This window comes from Sardina pilchardus, chromosome 1, assembly GCF_963854185.1.
Source record: "Sardina pilchardus chromosome 1, fSarPil1.1, whole genome shotgun sequence".
NCBI classification, from domain to species: Eukaryota; Metazoa; Chordata; class Actinopteri; order Clupeiformes; family Clupeidae; genus Sardina; species Sardina pilchardus.
In genome coordinates this window covers 11,838,554-11,858,553 of record NC_084994.1, presented here as the reverse complement: position 1 = coordinate 11,858,553, position 20,000 = coordinate 11,838,554, and the positions used below count along the sequence as shown (strand labels likewise).

The 20,000-nt window shown below is 45.0% G+C and overlaps 2 protein-coding genes and 1 non-coding gene across 3 annotated transcripts in view; 2 read left to right on the top strand and 1 right to left on the bottom strand.

Annotated features, from left to right (window-relative positions):
• capn8 (calpain 8) overlaps nucleotides 1-14,807 on the bottom strand; it is an 18,919-nt gene extending 4,112 nt beyond the window's left edge. The window contains exons 1-16 of the mRNA XM_062517505.1: nucleotides 14,568-14,807; nucleotides 12,249-12,318; nucleotides 8,440-8,558; nucleotides 6,793-6,926; nucleotides 6,224-6,392; nucleotides 5,709-5,792; nucleotides 5,069-5,154; nucleotides 4,102-4,176; nucleotides 3,732-3,892; nucleotides 2,631-2,800; nucleotides 2,423-2,434; nucleotides 1,620-1,831; nucleotides 1,264-1,300; nucleotides 1,094-1,153; nucleotides 948-1,005; nucleotides 778-842 (exon numbers count right to left, since the gene is read on the bottom strand). Coding sequence (XP_062373489.1) covers nucleotides 778-842; nucleotides 948-1,005; nucleotides 1,094-1,153; nucleotides 1,264-1,300; nucleotides 1,620-1,831; nucleotides 2,423-2,434; nucleotides 2,631-2,800; nucleotides 3,732-3,892; nucleotides 4,102-4,176; nucleotides 5,069-5,154; nucleotides 5,709-5,792; nucleotides 6,224-6,392; nucleotides 6,793-6,926; nucleotides 8,440-8,558; nucleotides 12,249-12,318; nucleotides 14,568-14,807 — 1,752 coding nt within the window. The remainder of the gene's footprint in view (nucleotides 1-777; nucleotides 843-947; nucleotides 1,006-1,093; nucleotides 1,154-1,263; nucleotides 1,301-1,619; nucleotides 1,832-2,422; nucleotides 2,435-2,630; nucleotides 2,801-3,731; nucleotides 3,893-4,101; nucleotides 4,177-5,068; nucleotides 5,155-5,708; nucleotides 5,793-6,223; nucleotides 6,393-6,792; nucleotides 6,927-8,439; nucleotides 8,559-12,248; nucleotides 12,319-14,567) is intronic.
• On the top strand, nucleotides 7,023-7,115 carry trnai-uau (transfer RNA isoleucine (anticodon UAU)). The gene is given in 2 exon segments: nucleotides 7,023-7,060; nucleotides 7,080-7,115. It is a non-coding gene; the product is annotated as a tRNA-Ile (tRNA).
• Nucleotides 14,808-18,095: 3,288 nt separating the features above from the next.
• The window catches only part of LOC134061589 (calpain-2 catalytic subunit-like), a 23,939-nt gene continuing 22,034 nt past the window's right edge, over nucleotides 18,096-20,000 (top strand). The window contains exon 1 of the mRNA XM_062517419.1: nucleotides 18,096-18,524. Within this exon, the coding sequence (XP_062373403.1) occupies nucleotides 18,288-18,524 (237 nt within the window). The 5' untranslated portion in view covers nucleotides 18,096-18,287. The remainder of the gene's footprint in view (nucleotides 18,525-20,000) is intronic.

Sequence of the window (20,000 nt, the reverse complement as noted above, 5' to 3'; positions counted from 1 at the left end):
AAACACGGCATTGTTATGCTAAATGTATCATTATGACCGCCGCTAGCATAGCTATAGCGGTCATAGGCCTATTACAGTAATGATTGTCAAGTTTTTATTTTTTATTTTTTCCCCGTCATCTACTTCCTGGATTTTTGGTCAAAGATTGCCGGGACAATAACACCAGGGCACATGAAACTTGGTGGGTATGTAGCCCCAGTAGGCCTAGACTTTTATGGAAAAAAATAGTTTGGTTCCCACCAAATTTCATGTGTATGGTGTATGATTAACCTGACATCCTCTGGGAGTATGCCAAGTTTTGCGACTGTACACCCATCGGCCTGCAGATGGTGCTATTGAGCGAAGAATGGTTAAGCATGATACTGTCACATTCACACACAACACAAACACACACATACGCACACACACATCCACAGATTCACACGCACACACGCACACAAACACATCAACCCACTCCATGCCCTCCACCCCCTGACAAGCTGGATCCGTTATCGACCTACCAGCAGGACTCTCTACTGATCCACATTTATAACTAGATGCACCGCATAGCGGTACACAATATGAGTTCTGCACATTCTCTGCACAGAAATAAATTGCCACTTGTCAACTTTTACTGTAACTCCTATTTGTATATATCTCCTACTCTTGATGCTCATGTGTATAAATGAGTGTATGCAAGTGTTTGTGTACATCTGTGTGTGTGGATGCATGTGTGTGTGTGTGTGTGTGTGTGTGTGTGTGTGTGTGTGTGTGTGTCTGTCTGTGTGGAAAGGATACGTCCAGCAGACTAATGATGTGGCGACAGGTCTCCAGAGTAAAACCATCAGTCTTCACATCAGTTCCTGGAGAGAGAGAGAGAGAGAGAGAGAGAGAGTTCATGTGACCAAATGAACTGATACATGGCAAAAGTGACAGGTGTCTTCACTGTGCATTAAATCATATCTTACGCTGAGAGATGACTTTGTTTAATATCTGCTGAAGTTCAAATGCCGAGATCTCCGAGTCCTATTGGAATAAAATAGAATGGTCATGACCCGAGCACTGTGCTAATAGAATGTTCTTTGAGCGTGATGCAGGAATCCGATGGACGTACATTCCCAGCAATCTTAAGGAACAGCTGTTTGAAGTGTGGATCCACATCCTCAATCTCAGGCTGAAAAAAACAAAAAAGGAAATGTACTGTTTGTCAAGGAGACGTCAATGTCATCATTCCATTGTGTGCCTGTGTGGGTGGTGGAGGAGGGGGGGGGGGGTTCAAGGTACCTCTTCAACCTCGACTTCAATGTCCTCTTCCATTGGACTGAAAAACATGAAGGACGAATATATCAACAAACCTGCTTGGTGCCGTCTCTCTTAAACGTATGTTTTGTGGGCACTCAGTCGAATTGCAAAATTGCTCTGCGAGGTTAGGCCCAAGAAATATGAATAAAACAAACATAAGAATATGTAGGCTATAAAAAAAATTATGGCTACCATGAGTTAATTTCTTTAACAAGCTATTAAGTTAAGTTCTTTAAAACAATCCCCTCCTCCCTCCACTGACTCAACCAACTCACAACACACACCCACGCACGCAAAAAATATAACTTTAACCTTTCACCTCCCATCTGTGCACTCACCTGGTGGGGGCGTGCTTCTCGGAGAAGATGCGCAGCACGAAGCTGCCCTTCTTGTGCGGGTCAAAGGTCGACGGAATGATGACGTAGTCGCCGGGCGGGAGCTTGAAGCGGTCGCACATCTCCCGCAGGTTGGAGAAGGTGTGGCTCATGGCCACTGCCCGTTGCCGTAGCAACACGTCCGGGCCCAGGTGGATGTTGGAACGACCCTTATACTGACAGAGGGGAGGGAAACGCATCACTCTCAGTCCAGTTTAAATGATCTGACTGTGCTAATGTTGTGTTGTTGTTGTTGTTGTTGTTAATGTGCATGTATCTGGTAGTGTGTAGACCTTTTTTTTTCATGTTGGATCTTTGACTCTCTTTGACTTTTAGCTCCTGCACCTTCACTTGGATGTGTGCACATGCCCAAACTAAATACACGTTGCTTATGTGGTGGTCCAACCCAACCCAACCGGTGGTCTCATTTTACTGATATGTCCTAATTGTAAAGTCTATTCATGTGTGCTGCTGCAACAAAGCAAATGTATCCATCCTGAGGCAATTAGAGGATCATCTGATTATCTCTTAAAACATATTCAAAGGCCTCTCCCCCACACTGCATTAGTTTGCCATCAAGGGGGACAATTTTAGCCAAAGGCTGCAACGTGGAAAAAAGTTAAGTTAAGAATGTTTTAGGGATTTCTTCCGAATGCTTTGTGAATCCTGCGTACTGTATGTACATGAATGTGGATATGTGAAATAAGAGGTCTACCTAAAGGCAGTACCGTAGCAGTCAGTGAGTGGGCAAAACTAATACAGCTTACCTCATCAGGAACCTGCCAATCAAACAAACAAACGACAACAGAGTAGAATTAGAAGACACAACAACATACAGCATATATAAATAGATGCAACATCTATTGCTCACACACACAACCAATTGAGACGAAGTTCAGTGCATTAAATTCACTGCCTATAGATTTCTGACACACACACTCACACACACACACTCACACACACACACTCACACACCTGGTAGATGGCGAAGCCGATGGTGTTGAGGTCGCGTCCGAACATCCTCTCGCGGCGCGTGTCCTTCTGCATGAGGCCCACCAGGAAGGTGCAGCCCACCTCCCCATCGTGCGGGTCGTCGTCCTCCTCCTCCAGACGCAGCGAGAACTGGGGGTTGGAGCAGAACGTGGCTGAGGGGGCAGAAGGGGCAGAAATGAGAGGGAGGGGGCAGAAATGGGGGAGGGGGGGGGGCAGAAAAGAGAGGGGGGGGGGCAGAAAAGAGAGGGAGGGGGGGGCAGAAGTGGGGGAGGGGGGGGCAGAAGGTGGGGGAGGGGCAGAAGGAGCAGAAATGAGAGGGAGGGGGGGGCAGAAGTGGGGGAGGGGAGGCGGGGCAGAAGGTGGGGGAGAGGCAGAGGGTGGAGAGGGTGTGAGAGACAGAGATATCAATATTTCCACATAGACTACCGTAATTTCCCGACTATGAGCCGTGGCTTATACATTGATTTTGCCAAATTTCTTCAGCTATGAGGTTTATACATCGGGCCCAGTTAAATATGGTGTTAATATGGTCTCGTTTCTTTTAACTTCCATAAAACACTGCCCTGCGGCTAATACACAATGGGGCTATATGCGGGGAAATTACTGCACACACACACACACACACACACACACACAAACACTCACACACACATGCACACACACACTCACACCTGCACACTCACACACTCACGCGCACGTGCACACACACACACACACACACACACACACACGCACACACACACACACACGCACGCACACACACACACACACACACACACACACACACACACACACACACACACACACACACACACACACACACACACGCACGCACGCACGCACACACACACACACACACACACACACTCACACACACACTCACACACACTCACACACTAACACTCACACACACTCACACACTAACACTCACACACACACACACACACACACACACACACACACACACACACACACACACACACACACACTCTAACACTCACACACGCACACACTCACACACATGCACACTCACACACACACACACACACACACACACACACACACACACACACACGCACGCACCTGTGTTGTTCCTGCACCCTCCAGCTGTGGAGCCCACTCTCCAGGTGCCGTCGTACTGGTAGTGGTTCCAGCGCCGCACGCCCTCACTGGTCAGAGCGTCCGGCGTCAGGTTACAGATCTCCAGACGAGTGAACTGGCGGATGAAGTCAGTGTAGGCCATCCTGTGGGAGGCAGAGAGACAGAGAAAGGGAGAGAGAGAGAGAGAGAGAGAGAGGGATATAGAGAAGGATTAAGAGAAATGGTGGGAAAGAGGAAGAAAGAGAGAGAAAGAGAGCATGAGAACGTTGGCCAAGAGAGACAAGAGAATGGAAGATACAACATCCACACAGAATTTCTCTCTCTCTCTCTCTCTCTCTCTCTCTCTCCTCACCAGAACTCCCCGTCATCAGCGGAGTGGTCCAGCTTGCTCTTCTCCTCTGGTCTCACATTGTCCCATTCACTTGAGCTGCAGACAAACAGAAGGGTTGCAACGTTACACGCACCCACACATGGAATAGGGGCCAAAAGGTCACCAGTGGACAATGAACAGCCATCCATAACCATCCACAGTAACCAATGAACAGCCATCAACGCTAACCAGTGAGCATAGCCTTCTTCAGTAGGCTACCAATGATCAGCCAGCCATCATCAGAGAATGGATGAACAGCCATCCTCGGTGAACAGGTCACAGCTAGCTATATGCTTTAACATACACTGTCTGCTGTAAAACCAAAGGTGGGAAAAGTCCAGCTTCAGAACGTTAAAGTCGAACTGTGCATTGGTTCTTCCTCTGGGCTCAACACAGGTGATCTCACCAATTAGCTGACCTACCTGGCTGAATGGTTGGCACAGATATGTGGTGGGCATTGTACTTTCTGAAGCTGAACTTTTCACCGATGTGTAAAGGGCCGTTCATACCAAGGACGATAACTATAACGATAACTGTAAGTATAAACAAATATCCTTCTCGTTACAGAATGACGACGTTCACACAAACTATAACGATAACGACATGAAGAACGATATTGTTGGGGATCACTTTCAGAGTGATTTTGAGAACGATAAAAAGCTAACAGCCAATCGGAACCCATAATGTTTTAGCCATCACATTCATTAAAAAGGAGAGACTTTGTCGATAGAGTTATCATTATCGTTATCGTTATCTTTATGATTATCGTTATCGTTATCGTTATCGTTATCGTTATCGTTATCGTTGTCGTTGTCGTTGTCGTTATCGTTCTTGGTGTGAATGCTGCTTAAGACTAGTGAACAGCTCCCTATGTCTACTGTACTTTCTGAAGCTGGCCTTGGCACCGATGTGTAAGACACCGATAGTGATATAAAAGTGAGCAGCTCACTTGTCGCTCCAGGCCCCGCTCCACTCCACCTGCCCCCAGGGGTTCCTAATCCGCACCAGCTCAACAGGCCTCCCGTACATGTGCACCTTTGGGACAAACAGAACAAAACTCAACAGGCCTCCCGTACATGTGCACCTTTGGGACAAACAGAACAAAACTCAACAGGCCTCCCGTACATGTGCACCTTTGGGACAAACAGAACAAAACTCAACACACCTGACCGTACATGTGCACCTTTGGGACAAACAGGAACAAAACTCATTCCAGCATTCCAGTAAAAAAAAGGTTTATGTTATGTTATGTTATGTTATGTTATGTTAATTATGTTAAGTTATTTCTATATAAGGTATATAAATGGGTCTAACATGTTTCAAGGATGTGTAGTGCCCACAGGTAGTGAGCCATGTTATTTGTATTTCTATGTCTAACATTTCTAAAATATTTCTCTAATATATTTCTACTGACAAGGCCTTTGCCTCTAGGCTGCTCATATTCAAACCTTTCAGCCTTTACTCTCACATCCACCGGTGACGAGAATGTTGGAAAATGAACATAAGAATATCTGGTTTTCAACATGAAATTGAAGAACCTTATATTGTTGCGGAACATCTTTTTTTTTATATAATGTTCAAAACGTTACCTCCTCTGCTGCAGTGACCGAGTAGGCATGCCCCTTCACCAGGTTCATCACGGTCTTTGCCTCTGTGTCATACACGTTTGAGATCTGTGGCATGAAAAAAGACATGCAGGGTCACACACAGACACACACACACACGAATACACACACACACACACACACACACACACACACTGAGGCTGAGGTCGAGGGACTTCGTCTTCAGTTGGTCGTGTGTCTGTGCATGTGTTGAGTATGTCTGTGTCTGTGTCTGTGTCTGAGTCGTGTTTGTATATCTGTGGGTCGCATTTGCCTGTGTGTTAGCCTGTCTGTATCACTGTCTGTATGTGTGTCATGTCTGTCAGCCTGTCTGTCAGCCTGTCTTTCTGAGTGTGTCGTGTTTGCTTGTCTGTCTGTCAAACTGTCTGTGTGTCGTGTTTGTCTGCCGAGTGTGTCTGTGTGCAGTATCTGTCTATCTGTCAGTCAGCCTGTCTGTGTGTCTGTGTGCAGTATCTGTCTGTCTGTCTGTCGTCTCTCACATCTATGGAGCACCCGAGCAGGGAGCCGAGTCCGAGGGCCCTCTTCATGAGTTTGAAGAGGTGCGGGGGAGCCTTGGCCAGGTCGTACGCCTCCGCGATGCCGCCGGTGAAGTCCTCGAAGCCCTCAATGGTGCTGCCTCCTGTCAGGGACTCATAGCAGCCGTTCACCCTGCGGATGCACACACACACACACGCATGCACGCACGCACGCACGCACGCACGCACGCACACACACACACACACACACACACACACACACACACACACACACACACACACAAACAAAAGACAGGCACACACACACACACACACACACACACACACACACACACACACACACACACACACACACACACAAATTGTAGTACTTGTAGTACGTAAATATCCGATTACAGAAAGGCCAATGTCCGATTATGTAAAAGAGTAAATAAATTACTTTTCAGCATGTGAATGTGCCTTGATGAATGAAATGTGATTCTAGAACATGATGTCACGAGGGTTCTCCCGTCGGCCATCTACATTAGAACATAACGGAGTGTGATTGTGATGTCATAAAGGCCCTTCCTTACTTGGCGTAGGCCTTCTCCAGTAGGGCGCTCCAGAACTCAGAGCCCTCTGCTGAGTGCACGAACATCAGCTCTCCTTCTCTGACTGGCAACCGGTCGTCAATGACAACATCCACCCACTCGCCATACTGCCAGAACTGTTCAGAAAAAAAAATATGTCATTGTTCCCACTATAGCCACAAAGAATATTGTTTCCCGATGGAACATCTGCTTATGGATCCCTGTACAACACAGCTCCAGTGGCGCAATCGGTTAGCGCGCGGTACTTATAAGGCAGTACAGGCTGAGCAATGCCGAGGTTGTGAGTTCGAGCCTCACCTGGAGCAAGTTTCCTTTAAGTACAAAAACATCCTAACTGACATTGAATACATTGAATTGAACTCTAAAGCCCGATGGTTTTAAGCTATAGCGAGCACCCAGTGATTGCCTCACTCTGGATAATATGTGCATTCTGACTCATGCGACTCGACAGGATCATGTGACTCAACAGGATTAAAGAGGAGACAGCTGTGCTGACACAGAGATGGCACTATTGGCTATAGGGCACATAGTGTTCTGTGCTGAGCTAATGCTGACATAGTGAGTTCAAACCTCAGCCAAGGCACGTGTACTTTACAGGAATACTGTAATTGGCTTGGGGCCTCTAGTCAAATAGAGGAGGAAGGATTTCAGATGGAGGACTCTGACTGAAACCAACTGTCAAGGACTTAGATTGTCCGATTTCAATTCCAGCACTTTACTTATCATCGAAAAATTACAAATCCATGCCCAAGAAATTATGGTTAAAAACGTTTTTTTCTTTAAAAAAAAAAAATTAAAAAAATCTATGCATTGTGTGTTCCAGTTGTGTAATCGGTGTGAGCAGTAGGCCTACTTATAAGGCCGTACCAGCTGACCAATGCCGAGGTTGTGAGCTCGAGCTCACCTGGAGCAGAATGTCCTTTGAGTACAAAACATTCTTGTGAATCTAAAGTTTAATGGTTTGAGATATTGGGCCCGACTGTATATCTTCAACATGGTGCAAAGCGCGACACAAGTCTTACTCATATTGTACACTTAAGTGATGAGTATTTCACCATGCCCTTCACTAACATTGAACATTTCACCCACGGGTGTGTCAATGAACGAATAAAGGTGTAGTCTGGCGCTTGTTCAAAAGAATAGCTATCTTACTACTACTAAAAATCATTATACACCACTGCAGAATAACCTGGTCTATAGCGAAAAGTGTATAAAACACACAGCGGTGGAGACAATGTCACCAGACTTAAGCAGCCGTTACCAACGAGTCCTAGACAATACACGTTTTCAGGGTGAATCATTTTCACTTCATCGATCTGCACAACAACACAATATGAAAGTGTGTGTGGTGTGAAAGGCCTATTGACCAGCAAAGCAACAGTGACGAGGAAGGAACCCACTGGGTGCCTCATTGAGCTTTAATGCGTCCTCGGGCCTCGATCCTCACTGATCTACATAAAGAATGATGGGGCGCAAACAATGGGATACTCTATCCAGTGTTAGTTATAGATCAGTGGGAACGCCCCTCGAGGATCGAGCATTGAGGATCGAGGAGGCATGTTGAGAAGCATTTATTCTGTCCCCTGGGAAGCTTCATTCTGTCCCCTGGGAGAGGATAAAGCAACTGACCTGGAAGTGAAAGATGCCGGCGTAGTCGTCCTGGAAACTCTGATCCTGAGGGACCACTCGTGCCAGGATCTCCTTGTCCAGAGTGAGGGAGGCGATCGCCGCCAGCAACCAGCAGTCACCTAGCAACATCATCAAAGAGAACTGATAAGCACGGCTCCAAATTATTTTGATGGAACTGACAACATGGGACTGTAGAGGGCCCCAACACACCAAGGGTTTTCAACCCCTGGACCCAAACCCCTTCTCCAGACAGACTCATAGCAGGTGATCCAGCACCAGCAACACGAGCACATCAGGTACAGATCCGTTCAACTCAGTTCAATTCTCCTCATAATGTTTGCTTGGGGGGTATTGACTGACCATGTTTACCGGTTTCCCAGCAACTAGTTACATACAGCAGATATTTTCCAACTCAGAGATGAATTAACAGTACCAAAGCAGTGTATTGCATTTCCAATCTATATTCCAATGCATTTTGCAGTGATTTTGTAAACTATAGGCCTACTCTCTTTTTTATGATTTGTACTGTATTTCATTAGTGTTCAAGATCTCACATGAATCTAATTTAATTTTTCCGAATCTTTGACAAAAATGATACTTGTTCTCTTGATTATTCAAGGATAGAAATTGAAATATGAAATAAACAAACAAACATGCACAAAACAAAAACAATACCATCGCAACAAAACTATATAGACATTTTCAATAAAGTAAATAAATACTCTCAGGCCATTTGGCTGTGGTGTAGTTGCACCACGTTTGCCAGTGCTCAAGAAATGTCACAGTGAACATGAGCTCTAATGTGCTCCATTCTGTAGAGTTCAGTTCCAAAGCGCTACATCCTCCATTTTGTTGAATTTCCATGAATTATTTGTTATTTTTTCAGTGGAACTTTAATTGGGTTATTGTAACTTGATGTACTGTATCTTCACCAAGGACCATGCTGGAAATAAGTTCTGTATTTTTGCATGTCATCCCTTGGATTTTATTTTATTTATCTTTTTTGTCTTAATCCAGAAATCAATCAATCAATCAATTCATTAAATCAAAGCAAAACTGCATTTTTAAACGCCATGCGTTTCAGAATCACAACATACTGACATGTCAACACCTTTAAATCAAACAACCTGTACCATGGCGTACCATTCACACAACAATGTGAGTGTGTGTGTGTGTGTGTGTGTGTGTGTGTGTGTGTGTGTGTGTGTGTGTGTGTGTGCTGGGTTACTGCTGATTGGGCAGAGGGGGGTGTGGTGACTTGACTTACTGACATGGCTTTCAGTCTCTACATTTCTGTATGAGACACACTCACACACATACATACACACACACACACACACACACACACACACACACACACACACACACACACACACACACACACACACACACACACACACACACACAAACAATCACACGCACTTCCCACGCTCACTAATAAGCTGATCAATGTTTACCAACAGGGAGCACATCAGAGCCAAACACTGTGTGTGTGTGTGCGTGCGAGAGTGTGCGTTGTGAACTTATGTACTGTATGTGAAAATGCACAAGCGAGATATAATATCTCAGTAGATGTACTGGGTGTGCTGCACTATATAGGTGTGTGCACGGGTGTCACAAGTTTGCAAACACTCTCCTGTTTAGCTGGACACACCAAAGGCAACGATGACCCGTATTGATCTCCAAACAGTGACTCTCCTGTTGAGCTGTACACACTATAGACCTGTCTCCAAACAATGACTGGACCAACGGTTTATTTGTGTTCATTTATCAGGAACTACTGACTCTAATCCGACTCAAAGTCTACACCTATTTGCACTGTGGACATTTTCAATTCATTTCTGCAATGTGTGTGTGTGTGTGTGTGTGTGTGTGTGTGTGTGTGTGTGTGTGTGTGTGTGTGTGTGTGTGTGAGTGTGAGTGAGTGTGTGTGTGTGTGTGGTCTGTGTGTGTGTGTGTGTGTGTGTGTGTGTGTGTGTGTGTGTGTGTGTGTGTAAAATACAGAGACATTATTAGATGGAAATTAAAAGGCATCCCTAGTTTTTTTTTTTTTTTTTACTTCAAAATCGTTTTGGTGCAACATACTGTATAGGCCTAATCTTAATAGGATAAACGGCACTTCTGCCGTTCTGCCACACTCTGAGCAGGTCTTATCATTTGTAAAACAGCCAAGAAGTTGGTGTTCGGGTATTGAAATAAAAGAGCTGCTATGCCACAGGAATTCGGAGACTTCTTTCCAAATATTGCTGTTAGTGCCCTCAATGTTATTTTTTACATTTTTACGTTTTTATATTCAAACCAATATTTCAAGCTGTGGAAATAACATTTGGACTCTCTGAAGATACAGTACTGACTCGAGAACAACTTCATGGATGAACTGAGCACCATGTGTCGGTGTGAACTCATTCATTATGAATGAGGATGGATGAGGTTCACACCTAATACAGGGACACATTGTCAGCGGACACCCTGTAACATAATGTAGTAGTGTATCAATAACTTGGCCAAATGTTATAAATGTTGACATTATTTTGTAATAACACCAGCATTTTGTAATAAAGAGCCAGAGTACAATAAGTAATGTTCTGCATTTTGTAATAAACTAGAAATTATGGTTGCCGTTTTTATAATAATGCAACTTTTTGTAACAGATTATTAGTTTGTTTCATGCATTATATCAATCAATCATGATGACGGATAAATCCAGAAGTTGCAGTTCAGTGAGTACCACTGGCATACTTGGACATATTGATGAACCTGGGGCCCTCAAGGGGGGTGTCTGTGTGTGTGTGTGTGTGTGTGTGTGTGTGTGTGTGTGTGTGTGTGTGTGTGTGTGCGCGCATGTGTGTGTATATGTGTGTGTGTAGGTGGGAAGGGGGGGAAGGGCAGCCCCTGACTTCTGTCCAAGCTGTGTATCAACCCATATCCTGTGTATTCACCCGAGTCCTTTCTGACAGCCTCCACAATGTTCTTTTCTACACCGTTGCCCTTTGACCCCCAGGATGTATCAAATGGCCAGCAAAGCCCCGACACCCGTCTCCACCCTGGCCTACCCAGATTACATGGGACTTAACACCTCTCCTGTTCACGTCTGAAATGTGTATGAAATGTATTATAGACTGCATAAAATGTCATGTGTATGCATAGTAATTGCAATGTATGAATATGTGTATGTAATGTATGTAATGTATAATGTCGTATGGCCTATGTGCAAATGAGACTCACTGGATATGTGCATATGTGAGACTCATCCAGGGCTCCATGTACATGTACGTATGTAATGTATAGGCCTAGATATGTGCATGTGATGTATGTGATGTATGGTGTCGTATGGCCTATATGCATATAAGACTCACCATGTGTATGTAATAGATATGTGTGTGCATGTAATGTATGTATGATGTTGTATGGCCTAATGCATATGAGACTCACCATGTGTATGTAATGTATAGATATGTGATGTATGGTGTCGTATGGCCTATATGTAAATGAGACTCACCCAGGGCTCCCTGTACATGTACATGTGTACGTATGTAATGTATAGATATGTGCATGTAATGTATGTGATGTATGATGTCGTTTGGTCTATATGTACTGTAAATGAGACTCACCCAGGGCTCCCTGTATATGTACATGTGTATGTAATGTATAGATATGCATGTAATGTATATATGATGTCGTATGGCCTATATGCATATGAGACTCACCCAGGGCTCCCTGTATATGTACATGTGTATGTATGTAATGTATAGATATGTGCATGTAATGTATATATGATGTCGTATGGCCTATATGCATATGAGACTCACCCAGGGCTCCCTGGCAGATGTCAGTCCTCCTGGCTCCGCCCACAATGAACTGGGGGTTTGAGCAGAACTCCTGCAGAGGAGGAGCAGAGACACCGTCAACTGAGGAGTCGGATAATGGAAACAAGACACACACACTCACACACACACACACACACACACACACACACACACACACACACACACACACACACACACACACACACACACACACGCATGCATGCACGCACACTCTCTCTCTCTCACCCCCCCCACACACACACAGACACACACATGCACGCACGTATACTCTTTCTCTCTCTCTCTCTCTCTCTCTCTCTCTCTCTCTCTCTCTCTCTCTCTCTCTCTCTCTCTCTCTCTCTCTCTCTCACACACACACACACACACACACACACACACACACATACACATACACACACACACACAAACACACACAAAATCAGAATCAGATCATGAATTATGCCATGCATCACTCGGACTCATACTTTTACTAAATATTGATTTCTAACCCAATCACAGCCTGGTGAACATACGTATGGCAAGTCTCTGTGTGTGTGTGTGTGTGTGTGTGTGTGTGTGTGTGTGTGTGTGTGTGTGTGTGTGTGTGTGTGTGTGTGTGTGTGTGTGTGTGTGTGTGTGTGTGTGTGCGTATACGTGGCCATCTGGTTGTTTACCTTCCTGCTCGGTCACTAATGTGTCTCTGGACTCAAGAGTCTGAATTATTCAGAGGTGTTGACACTGGGTGGGGCTTAGCATGAGACAACACCATACTCTCTCCCTAACATGAATGGACTCACCTGCTGCAGAACTCACAGGTGAGAACAAAATGTCTCTTTTTGAATTATTGTTTTCTCATTATTTATCTTTTTTTTAGATATTGCTCATAGAAATTGAATAAGCAATCATTACCAAAGTTAATGGTGCAAGTAACATTGCAAGTAGCGCACACACACACACACACACACACACACACACACACACACACACACACACGTCCCGTGAGAACATATCACCCTGAAAGGAAACCTGAGCTTGAAAGGTTGCCTTAGTGATATTATGTTAACAGTTGTCCCCCCAACCTCTCTCACCACCCACCCCTCACACACACACACACACACACACACACACACAGACACACACACACACACACACACACACACACACACACACACACACACAGACACACACACACACTCTCTCTCTCTCTCTCTCTCTCTCTCTCTCTCTCTCTCTCTCTCTCTCTGAGGAATAGGTCTAGCTTCTGTGCTGCTGGTGACTGCATTGAGTAAACAGCGTCCTGTTTAAAAATCTCCTCTCATGTGTGCAATAGGTTATCAGTAGGTCTGAGGGTAGAGCTGCCTGCTACATGCTAACTGCCTGCTGCCTACCTGCCTGCTGCCTACCTGCCTGCCTGCCTGAGTGAGAGTGAGTGAGTGAGTGAGTGACTGAATGGGTGAGTGAGTGAGTGAATGGGTGAGTGAGTGAATGGGTGAGTGAGTGAATGGGTGGGGGAGTGGGTGAATGGGTGAGTGAGTGAATGGGTGAATGAGTGAGTGAATGGGTGAGTGAGTGAATGGGTGAATGGGTGAGTGAGTGAATGGGTGAGTGAGTGAATGGGTGAGTGAGTGAGTGAATGGGTGAGTGAGTGAATGGGTGGGGGAGTGAGTGAATGAGTGAGTGAGTGAGTGAGTGGATGAGTACGCTGCTCAAAACAGCTGATAGTCTAACAGGTGGAGAGAAGATGGAGAACTACACACACAGCGTGCTGGTCAGAGGTTTGCAAATAACATGTTTATACTCATTTGAATGGAAGGGCTGAGTAGCATTCACACACACACACACACACACACACACACACACACACACACACACACACACACACACACACACACACACAGAGAGAGTGTGTGAGGTCTTTACATATTTGCATTTGACTGGAGGAGGACTATTGACTTTTGGAGATTTGGCATTCACAAACTTGCAGAGCACAACAGTTGCACAGTTACACACACGCACACACAGTCATATGAAATATTTGAATATGAAAAATTGCAATGTGCCCGTCTACCTCACACACACACACACACACACGCACACACAACTCTCTCTCTCTTTCTCTCTCTCTCTCTCTCTCTCTCTCTCTCTCTCTCTCACACACACAATCTCTCTCTCTCTCTCTTTTTCTCTCCCTCACATACTCTCTCTCTTTCTCTCTTGCACACACACACACACACACACACACACACACACACACACACTCACTCACTCACTCACTCACTCACTCACTCACTCACTCTCACACACACACACACACCCTCTCACCGTGGGTCTCTTCCACTCCACGCCGCGCGTCTTGGGCGAGTAGCGGCTCAGCTCGTTGTAGCCCAGCGACTTGGCCTCGGCCGGGAAGCTGGGGTCGCAGAACAGGGTCCGACCGCGCAGGCACTGCTCCCGCAGGGTCCTAAAGTCCTGCTGGTTGAAGGCGACGGCCTTGGCGTTGGAGCCGACGCCCTCCTCCTCCCGCTCCTTCCTGTGCGCCAGGTGGTGCGCTACGTTGGACATCGCGACGCACGGTCTGCGGACGCGACACTAGTCGTGCGAGGTGGCGAACGAAGGGAGCGAGTGCGTTAGACGTGCGAGATGCCGAATAAGAGGGCGAGTGTGTGTGTGTGTGTGTGTGTGTGTGTGTATGTGAGAGAGAGAGTGAGAGAGAGAGCGAGAGAGAGAGAGAGTGAGAGAGAGAGGAGGAAGGAGGCGTGTGAAAGTCTGTGTGTGTGAGAGAGAGGAGAGTGTGAGTCTGTGTGTGAGAGAGAGAGAGGAGTGTGAGAGTGTGTGAGAGAGAGAGGTAGATAGACTTCCCTGAGGAGTGTGGTTGAGCTGAAGAAGGTGTTTGTGGTTTTTGAGGTGAGCAGGCGAAAGCCGATTGGCTCTGGTCAGCAGAGGTGGAGTTAGTTTACCTGCCACAGGTGCTGTGTGTGTGTGTGTGTGTGTGTGTGTGTGTGTGTGTGTGTGTGTGTGTGTGTGTGTGTGTGTGTGTGTGTGTGTGTGTGTGTGTTTGTGTGTGTGTGTGTGTGTGTGTGTGTGTGTGTGTGTAAGTGTAAGTGTGAAAGAGAGAAGTGACTACATGTAGGCTATAGGGACAAGACATTATCATATTTTATGTTCAAAAGTCGGCTAAACATGTAACTTCACTGAACATTTTAAGGAGTGATCCTGTAGATCTTCACCTTTTTAACTGTAACTGAATAGCCTAATATAGCCTGGCAAGTAGTTCAGTTAGAGCTGTCTGTGCTCTCTCTCTCCCTCTCTTTCTCTCTCTCTTTCTCTGTCTCTCTTTCTCTCTCTCTCTTCTCTCTCTGTCTCTCTCTCTCTCTCTCTCTCTCTCTCTCTAACACACACACACACACACACGGAAAGAGTGAGAAAAAGCATAATGAGAGTAAGGGAATATCATTGTTCTACTAGGGAAGACTGGCAATTAGAATATCCATTTCAGTGTGCTCCAGAAATTGATTCCAATGGCGCTGCCTTTCACATACATGTCAGCATGTTTGAGAATCAGAATTTCTTCTTTTTCTTTTTCTTGTCCTTGCACAAAACAGGTTGTTGCCCCATTATTGAGTGACGCAGAATGAGTCACATTGTCTGTTTGTAGACATGCTACCACAACTACGTGTTTATGCGCTGTCCGTTCCCTTGTGGTATAAGATCTTGTGATTGTTGTGCAGACCTACAGCAGTGCTAACTGATGCAGTTGATGTTGGTCTGTGCAACAGCAGTCCCAAAGCTAATGCTAGTTGAGTTGAGTAGGGTGCCAGGCATTCTTAAAAAGCAAAATTGATATAAGGGCCACACTGCAAAATAATGTTTTTTAACTGCTTACACTTTAAAGCAAATGTGTTGTCCCTATCTGGACACAGAGATGTGTTAAAAACAATGCAAGTTGTGTTGTTTTCAACACATTTATTATGAGAATGCACAATAAATATTTGCTTGTCACACAGTTTTTGAAACCTGTCACTCAAACATGTAACCATAGTCTCAAAATGATGAACACTCAAGGCACCGTATGATATATGACATCAATGTTGGCTGGGCCTACTTATGAATGAAAGCATAAAGGCAAAATAATAAATCATATCATCAAATTATCAGAATGAATCAATATGGATCATTTTTGTCAAATCTGACTGACTATTTTGAATGTGACTTTCACTGGCATAATACTATTGTGAGACTGTATCATGTATGTGTACATGCAAATGATAGTGGGCCTATTTGGAAGAGAGTCCAGGGCCTTTTTTAGTCCCAGTTCATCCCTGCTGATCCATGTGAGCTACGGCTCTTGAACGCCTCGCTCATTCATTCAGTGATCCACTCAAACTGCAGCGCCAATATACCTGTTGCGGCAGTTCTCTACTTTGAACAGCAGGGGGAGCCAGATGCCTTCTGAGGAGCCTGGATCCCAGGTAATCTGCATGGCATCACCCATAGACTTTATTTTCTCTGTGAACTCATATAATCAGTATGCTCTTTTATTTCTTACAAGCGCTTTAGCTGGAGGGGAATAAGTCTGGTATATTTGGTCATATAGTTAGAAAATAACAAGTGTGTGTGTGTGTGTGCGTGTGCGTGTGCGTGTGCGTGTGCGTGCGCGTGCGCGTGCATGTGTGTGTGTGCATGTGCGTGTGTGTGTTAATTCACCCTCGTGTGCATGTGCGTGTGTGTGTTAATTCACCCTCGTCGTATACAGGAACACATTACAGGTGATATTGTTCATAATAATAATACATTTTATTTCAAAGCGCCTTTCAAAACACTCAAGGACACAAGGCCTAGATATTCCCACAACACTCCCACAGCTGGTTATTTACATGAAGTCAATAATGTAAATGTACGCAATCTAGTAAGTGCAAGTGAAACTCTCCTACACGGGCATCTCGCCGGTGATTGGCTGGAACACTGTTTCTTATGTTATGTGTTGTGGTGCAGGTTGCTCTGCTTGTTCCCAGTGGGTTCAGGGCACAGGCAGCTAGCAGATAGCAGAGAGTGAGGAGATGTTTGCTGTATGTGACAATAAATGCTTTTTTTTTTCTTTTTTTTTCACCTTTATTTGATTCCATATGTTGGGACACCTTACAGGATGTCTGTTCCCCATGTTGCAGGGTTAAATATTCTGCAGAATATATACAGCATATTCACTCTACTACTCATTGCTACATCGGTTTATAGACTTAGTCAGGCTGTGTCACTTAGTACAGTTCAACGGCTATTTCACTGTGCACTGTGCACTGTGCAGGCAATAGGCATGCAGCACAAAAAAAGACATGCCGTGTTGTAGGGCTTTTGATGGTGGTTATTACACTCTTGTTACCTACCACAAAAAAAAAAAAAAAAAAATGGGTAAAAAAATATATTTCAATCATTTTTTGAGAGTTTTGTTAGCTGGGGTCAAATTGACTAATTAGGCCTACTTGTATTTTAATGAAATATGTTTCACATCAATATTTTGCTACATTTCATGTGCCAGTATGTAGTTTGTAACAAAATAGTTTTTGATGCATTTCTGTCCACCTTTGGCAAGTGCAGACATTACTGTTTTGTCTTTCTGTAATTTGTCGGCGCAATAGCATTGCTTTAGTTCTTGAGTTGCGCTGAGAAGTAACTCATACGCGGTCTCCAAAAGTTTTACAAAAAAATAAAACTTATTAAACTCCTTTCAACATCCAAACAACTCGTTTAGTCTAATCTGCAGTTGCATGGCCTTCATTCCTTCTTCCTGTTTGATGACAGAAGGGAGGAGAGGTATAAACTCGCTCTTTGACACGCAATGGAGTCGCTTATGACGAACCCCTCCTGGGGCGGAGAGAAAGAAAGGGAGTATTTTTAAGTTAACTCGCACCAGACTTTTCTCTCCACATCTTGCCTGGTGCTTGTAACCTAGTTTTCGTTGCGCGGAGGACGTCGCAGGCTCGCGTTATCGTCGTGAGGGAGTGAAAAGAGGGACTTCGCAAAAGTTTTCACCCCCTGAAAACGAACACTATGGCTGGGGTGGCATCGAACCTGGCCAAGAAGCGCGCGTTGGCAGCGGGATTTGGGACGAACAGTAACGCCGTGAAGTACTTGAATCAGGATTATGAAGCGCTGCGCAACCAGTGTTTGAGTCAGGGCAGACTTTTCACGGATCCAACTTTCGCGGCCGCACCCGAGACTTTGGGTTTTAACGAGCTCGGGCCCAGTTCGTCCAAGACCAGAGGAGTTGTGTGGAAAAGACCAGGAGTAAGTTGTTCTTTTTTTTTTGCAAGAGAGAAGGAACAGAAGGAACTCTCTTGCATAACTAGCCTATTACATGCGTTTGTGGTTTTCATTAAGGATGGGGTGGATGCGCGCACATACTCAAACACGCACACACACGCACGCACGCACGGACCAAGATGATTAGCCTATTAATTGCCGACTTGAGATGTCAAGCAACTTGTGCGTGCCTGTCTATCTGCAACTGATTCATCGCAGCTAGCCGTGCAGATTTTGGCAAATGAACACCAAATTTCATACGTTCATTTTTTGGGGCGTGTCTGAGTTATGACTTATCGTAAAGATCTGCTGGATACCACACTGTAGCCTTAAATTATAGCCTACATGCCTACATGCCTCTATTGGATGCTTTGTTTTCAACTCTGATGGACTCTGTTTAAAAAAACTGTGTTCGAAACTTTTGAGAACTTTGTTAGGCTACATTCCAAAACTTCCTGAGGTTCCACTGAGAGGCAGCAACTGATCTCGACCATGGGTCGGCGCCACCTCCCCATCCCAGGGTTAGAACAGCTCTCTTTTCAGACCTCCATGTAATCAATTTTGGTCAGGCCCCGGAATGTCTTTTGCTCCTATCTATCCTCGGCACGTTAATGTCTTTAAAACACACGTCTTATTTTCGGCAGCCGTCCAGTCCTCAGCTGCGCGACGTGCTGCGTGTCGTGTCAACAACACAGGCCAGAGTATGCATGGACACTAATGAGCTTCCTGCTGCAGTTATGCAATCCTGAGTCTCTAAACAGCACCACCCACTGTGGGTAGCCTATCCTCCAGGAATGAAGTTAGTGAAAGTTTTGGAGGACAGACGCATCTCCCATTAGGCTACATTACATTATACATTTGGCTGACACTTTTTTTTAGCCAAAAGCGACTTACAACATGGTAAAAAGTTTAAGCTTTTTAAAGCAATTCTCACAATAATTCTCAGAAGATAAAAAAAAGGTCTAGTGCAATAAGAATAAGTCCACCAGTGAGAGCTGTTTTTAAACAGTCCAGTGTCAGTTAGGTGATGCATATAGGATCAGCCAGACTATTTTAAAGTAGTGCTACAATAACAGTATAAGAGCAGATTGTGACACAGCCACTTCTGTGGCCCTGTGGATGAGTGTTGTATGAATGTGGATACTTTAGAATCTGTTCAAGAATCTTTGGTGGGTACTTTAGAGGGAGGAGAACACACATAACCACATAAACCATCTAAAGTAATTAAATAGCGTGAGATTATTGGAGGTGGATATTTTGGCCTGTTGACAAGATCAACCTGATCTAAGGGCACGGTTTGTGGTGCATGGAGTTTTTCGGCGGAAATATGTTGTTCTCAAAGGGATGGGCATGGCAGGCAGACGACACGCTGCGTGTGTGTTCATGTTGTGGACGAGGGAGGAGGTGCAGTGTGAGGTATGTCGTAGTAGGCCATTCTCTCCGTCTCTGACGGATCTCCCA